The sequence below is a fragment of the Macaca thibetana genome, chromosome 14, assembly GCF_024542745.1.
Source record: "Macaca thibetana thibetana isolate TM-01 chromosome 14, ASM2454274v1, whole genome shotgun sequence".
Taxonomy (NCBI): domain Eukaryota; kingdom Metazoa; phylum Chordata; class Mammalia; order Primates; family Cercopithecidae; genus Macaca; species Macaca thibetana.
Genome location: NC_065591.1, coordinates 99,748,069 through 99,762,081, shown reverse-complemented (window position 1 = coordinate 99,762,081; position 14,013 = coordinate 99,748,069). Strand labels below are relative to the sequence as shown.

Here is a 14,013-nt window from a genome sequence, read left to right as displayed (position 1 = left end):
TCCTTCCTTCCTTCCTCCTTCCTTCCCCTCCTTCCCTCCCTCCCTCCCTCCCTTCTTTCTCTCTCTCTCTCTCTCTCTCTCTCTCTCTCTCTCTCTCTTCTTTCTTTCTTTCTTTGAGACAGTCTTACTCTGTTGCCCAGGCTGAAGTGCAATGGCGCCATTTCGGCTCACTGCAACCTCTGCTTCCCGGGTTCAAGCGGTTCTCCTGCCTCAGCCTCCCAAGTAGCTGGGATTACAGGCGCATACCAAAACGCCTGGCTAATTTTTGTAGTTTTAGTAGAGACAGGATTTCGCCATGTTGGCCAGGCTAGTCTCGAACTCCTGACCTCAGGTAATCCGCCCGCCTCGGTCTCCCAAAGCACTGGGATTACAGGCGTGGGCCACCGCGCCCAGCGTAGTAAGGTTTCTTAATTGTCATTATTTTCTAGGAGCACAGGGCTCAGGTAGAATTCAACGTTGTCAATATGCAGGGTTAAATGAGTTGTTTACTTTACAAAAGTGAGATCTTAAATGTGCTTCTAATGTCCTCTTGTTTCATGATATGCTTGTATTATAATAATTAGTCCTCTACGGATGACCACGTTCTTAGTTTCAAAGGTTTTTTTGAGGTTCCTGCAGCTGCTAAACTTGGGGTTCCTGAAGCCATATTTCATTTTCGAAAGCTATTCTTTTTTCTTAGACTCCTTTTACAGAATTGCCAGCTCGTCTGCATAGCCTATTTGAACATACGCTTATTTTGTCTCACCCCAAACCCCAAAGCAGGTGGCCAGGAAAAAAAAAAAAAGGTCCCAACACCTTTTCTTTTGTTTTCTGGATCTCCTCCTTTCCGGAAGCAGGGGGTCAGTGACGGGAAGTTTTCGACCCCAGCTTAGTGTCTCTTAATCCCTCTTTGGCCCGTGGAAGCCTCGGAAGGCGTGGCCAGGGCAGGACATCCCAGCCGAGCGCTGGGGTTTGGCACCGTCTCCCTCCCTGGCACGGCGGAGACAACTGAATACTGAAAGACAAAACCAACACACCGCGAGGAAGGATACACGCCTCCATCCACGCCACAAAGGCACGTTTCCAAGATCTTTTTAGGATCTTACCCATGTATTGCAGGGAAAAGCGACACAGACCTGAATCGCCTTCAGGTTTGTTTGTTTGTTTGTTTGTTTTTTGAGACGACGTCTCGCTCAGTTGCCCAGGCTGGAGTGCAAAGGCGCGATCTCGGCTCACAACCTCCGCCTCCCGGGTTCAAGCGTTTTTCCTGCCTCAGCCTCTCGAGAGCCCGGCCAGCCTTCAGCTATTTTAATGAAGCGATCTTGTGCAAATCAGCCAGAGGGAGGGAGAGTGGGAGGGAGGAGGAGGGGTCAGCCAGTCCTTCCAGCTAGCTCACTCACCAGTTAGCTCACTCACTGTCCCGGCTCACTCACCGCTTCTTAGCTTAGGAATCACCTACAATAACCTAGTGTTACCGTATCTTGTGATTTCAAACAAGGAACCCTAAAAACCTGAAAGACACATTGGGTGTCGCTCAACAATGAGGCTCAGCTGCCAAGACGAAAAAAGAAAAATTGCCCTTTCTCCTCCTGCCACCCTGGAGGTGCCAGGTTGTAATCTGCAAATGTATTGTCTGGCCCTTAGGGCTTGACAGTTCATGATTGGTCGCTGAAGGAGCCGGGCGGAGGAACGAGAGGGACGCTGGCGGAGCAGCGAGAGGGAGGCGAGCGAGAGAGCGAGCGAGCAAGCGAGGGAGGGAGCGCAGGGCCAGAGCCGAGCCCCCGCCGACCGCACAGGCGCCGCCTCCCGTCTTCCGGGACCCAGCACTTCGGGGGTTTTGGGCGCCGGAGACGCGTAAGGGCGCCCATGGAGGCAGACTCGTCGGCCAGCCCCGGCGCCCCAGAGCCCCTCGCGGAGGGAGCAGGGGGAGAGTTCTACAGCCTGCTGCGCAGGATAAAAGGCAAACTCTTCACCTGGTGAGTGGAAGGCGCGCGCTGCAGCTCAGCTGGGGCGCGTGGGCGGCTGCGGGCCCGACGCGCACGTGGACACTGAGCACACGCTCTGAGGCTCCCAGCGGGGAGGCAGAGGGGGCGGCCACACGGACTTCGGTTCGGGGCTCAACACGTGCGACAGGGATGGTGCGCTTTACCTGGCCTCGGGAAGCACTTGGTGCGTCTCCCTCGGCTCCCGTTTCGAAATCCTGGCAATGTATTTTAGAGGATTTTGGGGGAAATCCACCCTGTTGGCACTGTTAGGTCGGCCCTTTGGGGCGTTCCACCGGGGAGGGACGAGGTCCCCAGGGATGCCGTGAAGGAGGAGTGCCCACCTCGGGCTGGGCAGGTGGGTGAGCGCCACTTCCTGGCGCCGGCGCCCTCATTCCGTCTGCTGCCGAGCCCTCCAGACCGGGCGCGGTGATCGGAGAGTTGACCCAACTGAGAAATCCTGGTTAAGTTTTGTGCTGCTGCCGGGCGGGAGACCAGAGCCGGCCCTCTCTTCCTGGGCCTGAGCGAGGTGACATAGCCTTCCCCAGGGCTGGGGTCCAGGGAAGCCTGTTTGTGGTATCACTATGCTCTGTGCGAAGTAGGGACAAATGTTTTTAAGGAGTGGGCAGCAACTCTAGAAAGCGTTTCTGTGGTTGCTGGAGGACTTGCACTCTGGAAATGAGAGAACCCAGGACCTAAATTGTGAAAGACATTTATTGGGCATTCGCTCTGTGTCAGGTACTGTGCATAACAATGTATGTGGATAATATCAGCGAATCCTCACCACTTTAGGAGATGGTACCATTGTTATATCCGCTTTACCGCTGGAGAAACAAAGAAGGCTAAGCAATTTGCCCAAGGCCACAAGATGATCTTTAAGGGGTGATGCCTGCAAGCCCTAGTCTGAGCAGCGTGGGCCACTGACAACTCATGAAACAGGCTTTTGATTTTTTTTTTCATATTAACAAAGCGAATTTCCCTTTAACGATTGTGAAAGATATGTCCTGAAAAGCCATACCATTTAAAAAATGAGATCGATAAAGCTGTAAGCATTTTTTAATCGTATAAATATAGTTTGAAATTGATGCATGTGTTTAAAGGGGAAACTTGGCTCAAAACCACCTTGTAGCATCTGGTTGTGTGTGTCCTGATACATTTGTTGCAAGTTCTCAGCTGGGAGGCAATTCAGTGTAATGGCTAAGGGCACTCACATTCTGGACTCAAATCCTGTCTGGGTGACCTTGGACAAGTCAGTCCTCCCCTCCCGTCCCCTCCCTCTCTCACTTCCTTCCTTCCTTCCTTCCTTCCTTCCTTGACTAGTCACTTATCTGTGCTTCAATCTCCCTCCCTCCCTCCCTTTCCCTCTCTCCCTCCCTCCCTTTCCCTCTCTCCCTCCCTTTCCCTCTCTCCCTCCCTTTCCCTCTCTCCCTCCCTTTCCGTTCCTCCCTTCCTTCCTTCCTTCCTTCCTTCCTTCCTTCCTTCCGTCCGTCCGTCCGTCCTCCGTCCGTCGGTCCTTCCGTCCTGACGGAGTCTCGTTCTGTCACCCAGGCCTGAGTGCAGTGGCTCGATCTCAGCTAACTGCAACCTAAACCTTTCGGGTTCAAGCGATTATCCTGCCTTAGCCTTCGAAGTAACTGGGATTACAGATATGTACCACCATGCCCGGCTAATTTTTCGTACTTTTAGTAGAGATGGGGTTTCCCCATGTTGACCAGGCTGGTCTTGAACTCCTGACCTCAAGTGACCCACCCGCCTCCGCCTCCCAAAGTAGTGGGATTACAGGAGTGAGCCACCACGCCTAGCCTGTGCTCCAGTTTTATTTGTAAAATGGAGATAATAACAGTACCTACCTTGTAGGGCTGTTACAAGGATTAATTCGGTGACTGCACAGGAGAGGGTAGGCAAAGCCTGGCTCCTTTCAGTGCTCCGTATGGGTTAATTGTCACCATTAGCTCTCTCTATTCTTGGGTGATGGGAACATGTGGTGATTACTTCAGGAGATGCCAGTGGCCTTGAAGCTGGGGCAGATGATATGGCAAGATGTCTGTTTAACAAGATATGATAAGAATTAACAATGATTTTCTTTTTGTTTTTGTTTTTCTTTTTTTTTTTGAGACAGAGTTTTGCTCTTGTTGTCCAGGCTGGAATGCAGTGGCACAATCTTGGCTCACTGCAACCTCCGCCTCCTGGGTTCAAGTGATTCTCCTGCCTCAGCCTCCTGAGTAGCTGGGATTACAGACGCCCGCCACCACACCTGGCTAATTTTTGTATTTTTGGTAGAGACAGAGTTTCACCATGTTGGCCAGGCTGGTCTTGTACTCCTGACCTCGGGTGATCCATCCACCTCAGTCTCCCAAAGTGCTGGGATTACAGACATGAGCCACAGCACCTGGCCTGATTTTTTTTTTTTTTTCCTCTCCTAATGTTCTGATACTTTTGGAATCTGGGTATGCTTTATAATCAGTCTAGTAGCCTCCTAAATATGATATTTCTTTTGTCTATGAATGTCCTTTTTATGTATCTCTTTGAGGGCTTTTTCCTTTCTTGTGGAATAGCAGTTCTGTGCATTTTTTTTTTTTTTTATTTAGACGGAGTTTTACTCTTGTTGCCCAGGCTGGATGTCGGCTCACCGCAACCTCCGCCTCCCAGGTTCAAGCTATTCTTCTGTTCAGCCTCCCGAGCAGCTGGAATTACAGGCATGTGCCACCACACCCGGCTAATTTTGTATTTTTAGTAGAGACAGGATTTCTCCATGTTGGTCAGGCTGGTCTCAAACTCCCGACCTCAGGTGATCCCCCTGCCTTGGCCTCCCAAAGTGCTGGGATTACAGGTGTGAGCCACCATGCCTAGCCATGGACAAAGTTCTTTAACAGCAGAAATGGTGTCTTTTTCTTTTTTATGTCTACCACAACCCTTAGCACATGAATGAATGAATGAGTGAATTACTGAGCGATGACAAAGGTTCTCAAGGCTTCCTTTCCATTCTGCCTCCCTCCCTGAACTCTTCCCTTTATTGGTCTTTATTCCAAGGGTCTTGGGCTGAGCTTCTTGTTTGGTTGGCTGGGCTCTTTTGTTAATTAAAGTTTCCATTCCTACCTCTGGCAGCCATCCAAGCACTTGGATTTTGGATTGCAGTTTCTCTTTGTCCGACCCAGCAATCAGAAGAGAGTGGTTTACCAGATATCCAGTACTCCTGATACTCAATATTTTAAACTTTGTTGTCAAAACTCATGTCCCAAGTTTGAGTTTAGCTTTGTGAATCCACATCTGTGGCCAGGGAACCAAGGGTGGGAGAGTGTAGAAAGAGGTTGGTGAATGGATGTGATGTGTTATCACCATATGGGCAAGATACAGAGAGAGATTTATAACCACATAGCTCATTTCTACTCCTTTTACCAAAAAGGGGCAAGAAGAGCCTTTTTGGGCAACTGGATACTAAATATAGGGAAAATATTGGGGCCTGGAGCTTGTTATGTTTTCATTATGAGGAGGATATGTTCTAAGTGACCCCAGCTCTTAATATACCTGCCCCCATAGGGTACAGACATCTTTTCTCTATGATTAGGAATATCAGATCACTCATTCAATAAAAGTTTATTGAACACTTACTATGTGCCAGGCATTCATGATAGTGAGAACCATATATTCCTGAGTGGACTCTGTAATTTTGGCTTTTGTCATTGCTGTCAACTCAAGTGAAAAATATTCTGATAGAAGACCATGGACTTCCAGGAGTATCTGAGAATACTTCTTATTTAATTGTTTATTATTATTATTATTATTTTTGAAACAGGGTCTCACTCTGTTGGCCAGGCTGGAGTGCAGTGGCTGATCATGGCTTACTGCAGCCTCAACCTCCGTGGCTCAAGTGATCCTCCCACCTCAGCTTCCTGAGTAGCTGGGACTATGGCATGTACTGCCATGCACTACTAATTTTTTTTTTTTTCGTAGAGACAGGGTTTCATCATGTTGCCCAGGCTGGTCTCAAACTCATGGGCTCAAGTGATCCACCTGCCTCGGCTTTCCAAAGTGTTGGGATGACAAGTGTGGGCCCCTGTACCTGGTATTATTATTTAATTGTATACTGTCAGTTTACATTCTGACACATAGATCCTAATTTATTCATATATATGTTTTTAATTTTTAATTTCAGTTTTTGTAGGGACAAAATCTTACTATGTTACTCAGGCTGATCTTGAACTCCTGGGCTCAAGCAGTCCTCCCGTCTTGGCCTCCCAAAATGCTGGAGTCACTGCACCAGGCCTATTCACATATTTTAGAAATGCGTATTCCTTATAACAATCATCAACTTTGTATCTCTAGCAAAAAACCTTTAATTATTGTTTTATATATTTATCCTTTTTCCCATCAAACGATGGTAAACTTTTCGAGGGCATGGATTTTATCATATTCCTTTTGTAGCAGAGTGCCGGACATGGTTTATTCATTGATTCTTTCATTCACCAAGCCTTGGACATCTGTAATGTTCTAGGCTTCAGACTAGTCTCTTTGGCCATAATGAACAGGACTAAGTTCCTGCTCTAAAGAAAGCTCATAATCAAATTATGGTAAAAAGTTATATTAAGTGCTATAAAGATAAGTGCAAGGTTCAGCAATGGCACCAAAGAGGGCAGAGACCAAGTTTACCAGGGTGAGGTAGGGTTGGGGAGCTTGAGAGGGAAGGTGATCGGGATTATGAAGACTGAATGAGTTTTCCAGGTGGCCTAGGTGAGGAAGGGTAGTCTAGGCTTGAAAGTGCCAGAAAGTGTTTTGCTTAAGGAACTTCAAGTGGCTTGGTGTGAAGGGGCATGGGCTGGAAGAGGGAAGGATAATAGGTGGTCAGTCTACACCCACATTCCTTTGTTTTTTTTTTGAGATGGAGTCTCGCCTAGGCTGGAGTGCAGTGGCGTGATCTCCTGAGTTCACACGAGTCTCTTGTCTCAGCCTCCTGAGTAGCTGGGATTATAAGCATGGGTCACCATGCCTGGCTAATTTTTTTTTTTTTTTTGAGATGGAGTCTTGCTCTGTTGTCCAGGCTGCAGTGCAGTGGTGTGATCTCAGCTCACTGCAACCTCTGCCTCCCGGGTTCAAGCGATTCTCCTGCCTCAGCCTCCCTAGTAGTAGCTGGGATTACAGGCACATGCCACCATGCCCAGCTAATTTTTGTATTTTCAGCAGAGACAGGGTTTCGCCATGTTGGCGAGGCTGGTCTTGAACTCCTGACCTCAGGTGATCGGCTCATCTCTGCCCCCTCCAAAGTGCTGGGATTACAGGCGTGAGCCACTGTGCCCAGCCAGTTTAATTTTTTTTTTTTTTTTTTGAGATGGAGTCTCGCACTGTCGCCCCACCTGGAATGCAGTGGCGCGATCTCGGCTTACTGCAGCCTCTGCCTCCCGGGTTCAAGTGATTCTCCTGCCTCAGCCTCCCGAGTAGCTGGGATTACAGTGTCTGTCACCACACCCAGCTAATTTTTTGTATTTTTAGTAGAGACGGGGTTTTACCATGTTGGCCAGGCTGGTCTCAAACTCCTGACCTCGTGATTCGCCAACCTCGGCCTCCCAAAGTGCTGGGATTACAGGTGTGAGCCACTGTGCCCAGCCAATTCTGTATTTTTAGCAGAGATGAGGTTTCACCGTGTTGTCCGAACTGGTCTTGAATTCCTGGTCTCAGGTGATCCACCTGCCGTGACCTCCCAAAGTGCTGGGATTACAGGCCTGGGCCACCACGCCCGGCCAACACCCACACTCCTTATTATTGTCTAGCAACGGGTCTGGGATACACCTGTGCTTTCTCCTTTCATTTGGGTTTCCGCCTTCCAAAGGGTAAAGTCCTAGACATTTTTGAAGGAGTCATTTAGTTCTGCTTAACTGTGCAGACTTATCCAGTCAACAGACATCTATTGAGCACTCATTGTGTATGCAGCAGAAATCCTAAGCTGGTATGTCGCCCTGCATAAAAACATATTGTTTTATAGTGTTATTTAAACAAAGATGTAAGGTTAGGAATCTTTTGTGGCTTGTGCAATTCCCTGGGGAATTGGGAAACTGGATTCTACTAATCTTCATAAATTCTCCTCCCTTCCCCCCTTTTACTATGAAATTATTTAGTATCTTCCCATTCTACTAGACTCCAGGAATCAGGAATCATCTAGTTATGGCCATTCTATATTCTGATTGTAACATTACTGACTTTGCAATAGATTCCCAATAAATATGTGATGCATGGCTGAGAATGAATCCTTAATACCAATAAATAGGCATTGTATAAAATATTACATCTCTTTTTTTAGAAAAAATTTTGACTGTGCATTATATGTTTGTGACCCAGTCATATTATTTTGTTCATCTAGTGTGTTTTTCAACCTCAGCCTTCTTCTTTTTTTTTTTTTAAATTTATTTTTATTTTTATTTTTTTTGAGACGGAGTTTTGCTCTTGTCACCCAGGCTGAAGTGCAATGGCGTGATCTCCAGTCACTGCAACCTCCATCTCCTGGGTTCAAGCCTTTCTCCAACCTCAGCCTCCCAAGTAGCTGGGATTACAGGCAGCTGCCACCATGCCTAGCTAATTTTTGTATTTTTAGTAGAGACGAGGTTTTACCATGTTGGCCAGGCTGGTCTCGAATTCCTGACCTCAGGTGATCCACCCTCCTCAGCCTCCCAAAGTACTGGGATTACAGGCGTGAGACACTGCGCCTGGCCAACCTCAGCCTTCTTGACATTTTGAGTTGACTAATTCTTTTTTTTCTGGAGACAGAGCCTCACTCCAGGCTGGAGTGCAGTGGCATGATCTCGGGTCACTGCAACCTCCCCCTCCTGGTTCAAATGAATCTCCTGCCTCAGCCTCCTGAGTAGCTGGGATTACAGACACCTGCCACCATGTTTGGCTAATTTTTGTATCTTTCGTAGAGATGGAGTTTCACCATGTTGGCCAGGCTGGTCTCGAACTCCTGACCTTAAGTGATCCACCCGCCTTGGCCTCCCAGTGTGCTGGGTTTATAGAATTGAGCCACCACGCCCGGCCTTGAGTTGATTAATTATTTGTTGGGGCTGTTCTGCAAGATGTAGATCCCTGACCCCAGCCAATAAGTGCCAGTATAGCACCCTCACCTCCACTCCCAGTTGTGATATTCGAAAATGTCTCCAGAAATTACCAAATGTCTTCTGGGGGACAAAAATCATCCCTGGTTGAGAACCACTGATCAGTCTATTGTTTTTACCTGCTACAGAGTATTCTGTGGTTCCACGGTCCATCCACCAGTGTTAGACAACCAGACAGTTTCCAACTCCCAGCCTCCACAAACATCACTGTGATGACCATTCTCAGACATGTCCCCTATGTGCTGAAGAAAGAGATGATAGCTGGGCTTGGGTCTGAGTCCCTCTAGGTAGAGGGGAGGGGATGCACCCTAGGATGGAGAAATCTTGGGCACCACGGAATCACTGTTGATTTCTGTTGTTCAGTGCCCATCTGCTAAGCTATTCCTATCAGCTGCTCTGAAAGAAGGAGGAGGCAGTCTCTCTAGGTTACAGCCCATTAGCCCAAGGAGCTTGGAGAGGGTAGGTGAGGAATGATTGCTGGCTGGACAGCCTGAACCTGTTTTATTAATTTCTCAACAGTGGAGGGAGTTGTTAAACGGGCAGGCATGTACTGTAGGGAGAGGTAAGACTAGAATTGAAAAGCTTTTCTCCAGCATGCCCTCCACTGGGCCTCTTGCTCCTCTCTCTGCCCCAGGGTGTAGTCTCCTTCTTCCCCTAGACCACTTCTAGACAACCTTTGGGTTATTCCATCTTTTCTTTGCTTCTTTCTTCTGGTTGACTTGAAGGAAGTTAGTGCTTATTCCTTGTCTTGACAGCACTTCCAGAATAGTCCCAGAGTCTACCTCTGCCTTCAATCCCTATTGTCTTTTATTTTTTTTTTTTCCCGAGACGGAGTCTTGCTCTGTCGCCCAGGCTGGAGTGCAGTGGTGCAATCTCCGCTCACTGCAGCCTTCGCGTCCTGGGTTCAAGCGATTCTCCTGCCTTAGCCTCCCGAGTAGCTGGAATTACAGGTGCCTGCTGCCATGCTTGGCTAATTTTTGTTTTTTTAGTAGAGATGGGGTGTGACCATGTTGGCCAGGCTGATCTCGAACTCCTGACCTCAGGTTGTCCGCCCATCTCAGCCTCCCAGTGTGCCGGGATTACAGACTTGAGCCACCGCACCTGGCCTCAATCCCTGTTGTCACTAATTCAGTTTAAGCCTTTATCGTCTCTCACTTAGTAATAGCTTCCATCCATGCCTCCATCTACCCCCGACCCCAATCATCTCGCTACACAGAAGTCAGAGTGATGCCTGTTAAAACGAAGGAGTATTAATAGCTGTCATCAAATGAGAATTCGCTGTGTATCAGGCACCCTACTTACATTTCATCAATCCTCATGACACTCCTACAAAGATAGTTTTTTTATTCTGTTTTGATAGACAAAGCAGGTAAGTAACTTGCCCAGGACAGTTGGCTGATGAGAGGCAGAGCTGAGATCGTTTCATTTGATTCTAAAACCCAGACCTGCTTTACTCTTTCAGAAATCTCAGGTGATATGACCAGTGTACCCAAGAAAATTAAAAGAAAAAAAGAAAGAAATCTCACTACATTATGCTCAGGCTGAAAACCTTTTGGGATTCTTCCCATCACCTGCCCCAGTGATTTGCAAACTGGAGGGGCTCATGGGGTTCCCTGGAGGTTCCTTAGGGTTCACCATGGGAGACAAGTAGGGAATAGGAGCTGGTGGGCTTCAAGGCTGGCCTCTGGCACCCACCAGGGTGTGCTGCTATTGCTTGTTTTATAGTTGGGCTTTTATGCCAGATTAATAACAATGATACTGTACACTGGATAACTTATAAGCCAAAGAAACTTATTTCTCACAGTCTGGAGTCTGGGAGGTCTGAGACCAAGGTGCCTGCAGGCTTGGTGTCCCCTGGTTCATCGTCAGCTGTTTTCTTGCTGTGTCCTCACATGGTAAAAAGGGTTTGGGAGCTCTCTGGAGTCCCTTTTGTAAGGACACTAATCCCATTTATGTAGACTCCGCCTTCATGACCTAATCATCTCCCAGGGGCCCCACCTCCAAGTAATATCACATTAGGGATTAAGTTTCAACATAGGAATTTTGAGGAGACACAACTACTAAGTCTATACCAATGCTGTTTGAAGAAAGGGTTCTGCAGCTAAAACAAATCTGAAAGCCACTGTTTATTGGTTAGAGCTCAAACTGCTGCCCCTCCTCCTCTCCTCTTCTTCCTCTTTACCTGAACACAATAATTCCTTTTTTAAGTTTTTTTTTTTTATTGTGGTAAAATATGCATAGCATAAAATGTACCATTTTAGCCATGTTTATGTGTACCATTCAGGAGGATTAAGTACATTTGTAATACTGTGCCACCATCACCATATCTGTTTCCAGAACTTGTTTATTATCCCAAACTCTGTACATTTCAAATAATAACTCTGCACTCGCCCTCCCCAGCCCCTGGCAACTACAGTTCTACTTTCTGTCTCTATGAATCTGACTTCTCTAGATACCTCATATAAATGGAATCATTTAGCACTTGTCATCTTGTGAGAGTTCAGGCTTCTCGACATGAACTGTGAGGCTTTCCGTCACTGGCCCACTTCCCTCTCCAGGTTCACCTCCCAGAGTGTCCCTCTCTCACTTGGCACTCGGTCCAGCGACACTGACCTGCCCTTGTGCACACCATACCTGCGCCTTTGCACCTGTAGTTCCCTCCTGGGATTGCTTTCGCTGTTGGCACCAAGTAGGAAATCTTCCCTGTTTCCTCTCTCTGTCCCTCCTGACACACATCTTCGGTTGGGTGCCCCTCTGTGTACCTGTTCCTACCTCATCATTGCACTTCTCGTATTGTAATGCTAAGTATAATTATCACTTGCCTAGGAGGGTGCCTTTTTAAGGACAGAGATGATAATTCATCTTTGAAGTTCCTGCAGTACTTTATGCCTGGCACAGAACTGAAATGGTAGCAGTTCCTCCCATGAGATGTATGAGTTAAGACTGAAATAAAAATTAGGCTATTTCTGAATAGCTTTCAGAGATTATTTTTGAAGGTAGCCACATTTTTGGAAGAAGTGAATTGCCTCCCCAGGAAATTGCTTGTGTAGGTAGGTTTTGGTAGGTTTATTAAAAAGCTATAGTGGACTTGCTCATGCCTGTGGTCCCAGCACTTTGGGACACTGAGACAGGAAGCTTTCTGGAGCTCAGGAGTTCGAGACCAGCCTGGGCAACAAAGTGAGAGTCCTGTCTCTACAAAAAAATAAAAAATAGAATATTAGCCATGTGCAGTGGTTTAGGCCTATAATCCTAGCTACTCAGAAGGCTGAAGCAGGAGGATCGCTTGAGCTCGTGAGTCCAGTATTTCAAAGTCACTCCACTGCACTCTAGTCTGAGCGACAGAGTAAGTCCCTATCTGTAAAAGAAAAGCTATAAAAATTTCCTTATGTCGTTATTTACTGAAGACAATCAGAGAGAACGAATCATTTCACACAGGCTAATTTTCCAGATAATTTAAAACTCATTCTTTTAAGCATTAAAATTCACTTTTTTCTTTCCTTTTTTTTTTTTTTTTTGAGAGAGTCTCGCTCTGCTGCTAAGACTGGAGTGTAGTGGCGCGATCTTGGCTCACTGCAACCTCCGCCTCCCGGGTTCAAGTGATTCTCCTGCCTCAGCCTTCTGAGTAGCTGGGATTACAGGTGCCCGCCACCATGTCCAGCTAAGTTTTGTATTTTTGTAGAGATTGGGTTTCACCGTTTTGGCCAGGCTGGCCTTAAACTCCTGACCTCAAGTGATCCACCCACCTTAGCCTCCCAAGGTGCTGGTATTACATGTGTGAGCCACTGTGCCCAGCCTAAAATTCACTTTTAAATCCAATTGAGTGACACTATGTAATGGATTGTTAATGTTTGCTAATTCATTTATTCATAATTTTGGCAGCAATTCTTTGAGGATTAATTGGTGTGTACTGAACAACTGTCTTAGGGTAGGCCAAGCCATTTAGTTACTTAGTGTGTCCATTTGCAACTAATCCTGGAGATTTTGCCAAGAAAAAAACCATGATTTAAAAATTTTCATGGCATATTTAAGACAAATATGTGAGACTACTCTTTTGATAAACAGTACATTTATTGTGGTATCGCATTTTCTTCATGATTCAGGATCATCATCGTTAACTTTTTTCTGCTGAGAGGAAGCAGTATGTTCATAGGCATTGGTATGAATTATTTGTCTGAATTTTTTCAGCCTTTTTTCTCCCAGGTTGTCACATGTGATTTTTTTTTTTTTCTATTACCAGTCATATCTCTGGAACCCTGTGTTCTTTCTAAATTATGATTTCTACCATCTTAACACTGTAGAAACCCGATAACTCAGTTTCTTAGAATTGCTTGTAGTCAAAGTATAAATAGATCCCAAATAAAGATTTGAATGGTTTTCATTTTAATAAATTATAAAAGCTTTGAATCCAGATATTTTGAGCTGTTTATTTTGGATGATGACAGGAGCTTATGTTATTATTTTTTTATTTTTTATTTTTTTGAGACAGAGGTCTCGCTCTGTCACCAAGGCTGGAGTGCAATGGCACAATCTTGACTCATTGCAACCTCCGCCTCCAGGGTTCAAGCAGTTCTCCTGCCTCAGCCTCCTGAGTAGCGTGGATTACAGGCGCACACCACCACGCCCAGCTAATTTTTGTATTTTTAGTAGAGATGGGGTTTTACCATGTTGGCCAGGCTGGTCTTGAACTCCTGACCTCAAGTGATCTGCCCGCCTCAGCCTCCCAAAGTGTTTGGGATTACAGGTGTGAGCCACGGTACCCAGCCAGAGCCCATGTTATTTAAAGCCATCAGACAAGTGATGTGTCACAAAAACTTGGTTATTTATGTTAATGATACACAGAGAGATTCCATGAAAAACCACAGGTAAATCCAAAATTTCTTTCTAGTCATTTCTTTTTCCTTTCTTTCTTTTTTTTTTTTTTTTTTTTTTTTTTTTTTTTGAGACGGAGTCTCGCT

General features: G+C 46.4%; 3 protein-coding genes across 4 annotated transcripts in view; 2 read left to right on the top strand and 1 right to left on the bottom strand.

Annotated features, from left to right (window-relative positions):
- ACAT1 (acetyl-CoA acetyltransferase 1) overlaps positions 1-14,013 on the bottom strand; it is a 976,528-nt gene that overhangs the window by 291,368 nt on the left and 671,147 nt on the right. The gene's annotated exons all lie outside the window — the stretch shown is intronic.
- CWF19L2 (CWF19 like cell cycle control factor 2) overlaps positions 1-14,013 on the top strand; it is an 808,601-nt gene that overhangs the window by 290,500 nt on the left and 504,088 nt on the right. The gene's annotated exons all lie outside the window — the stretch shown is intronic.
- Positions 1,393-14,013, top strand: part of SLC35F2 (solute carrier family 35 member F2) — a 65,974-nt gene continuing 53,353 nt past the window's right edge. Inside the window, exon 1 of one of the 2 annotated variants that reach the window (XM_050758708.1) lies at positions 1,393-1,955. In XM_050758708.1, coding sequence (XP_050614665.1) covers positions 1,846-1,955 — 110 coding nt within the window. In that variant the 5' untranslated portion in view covers positions 1,393-1,845. The remainder of the gene's footprint in view (positions 1,956-14,013) is intronic. The other variant, XM_050758709.1, reaches the window with a different exon arrangement.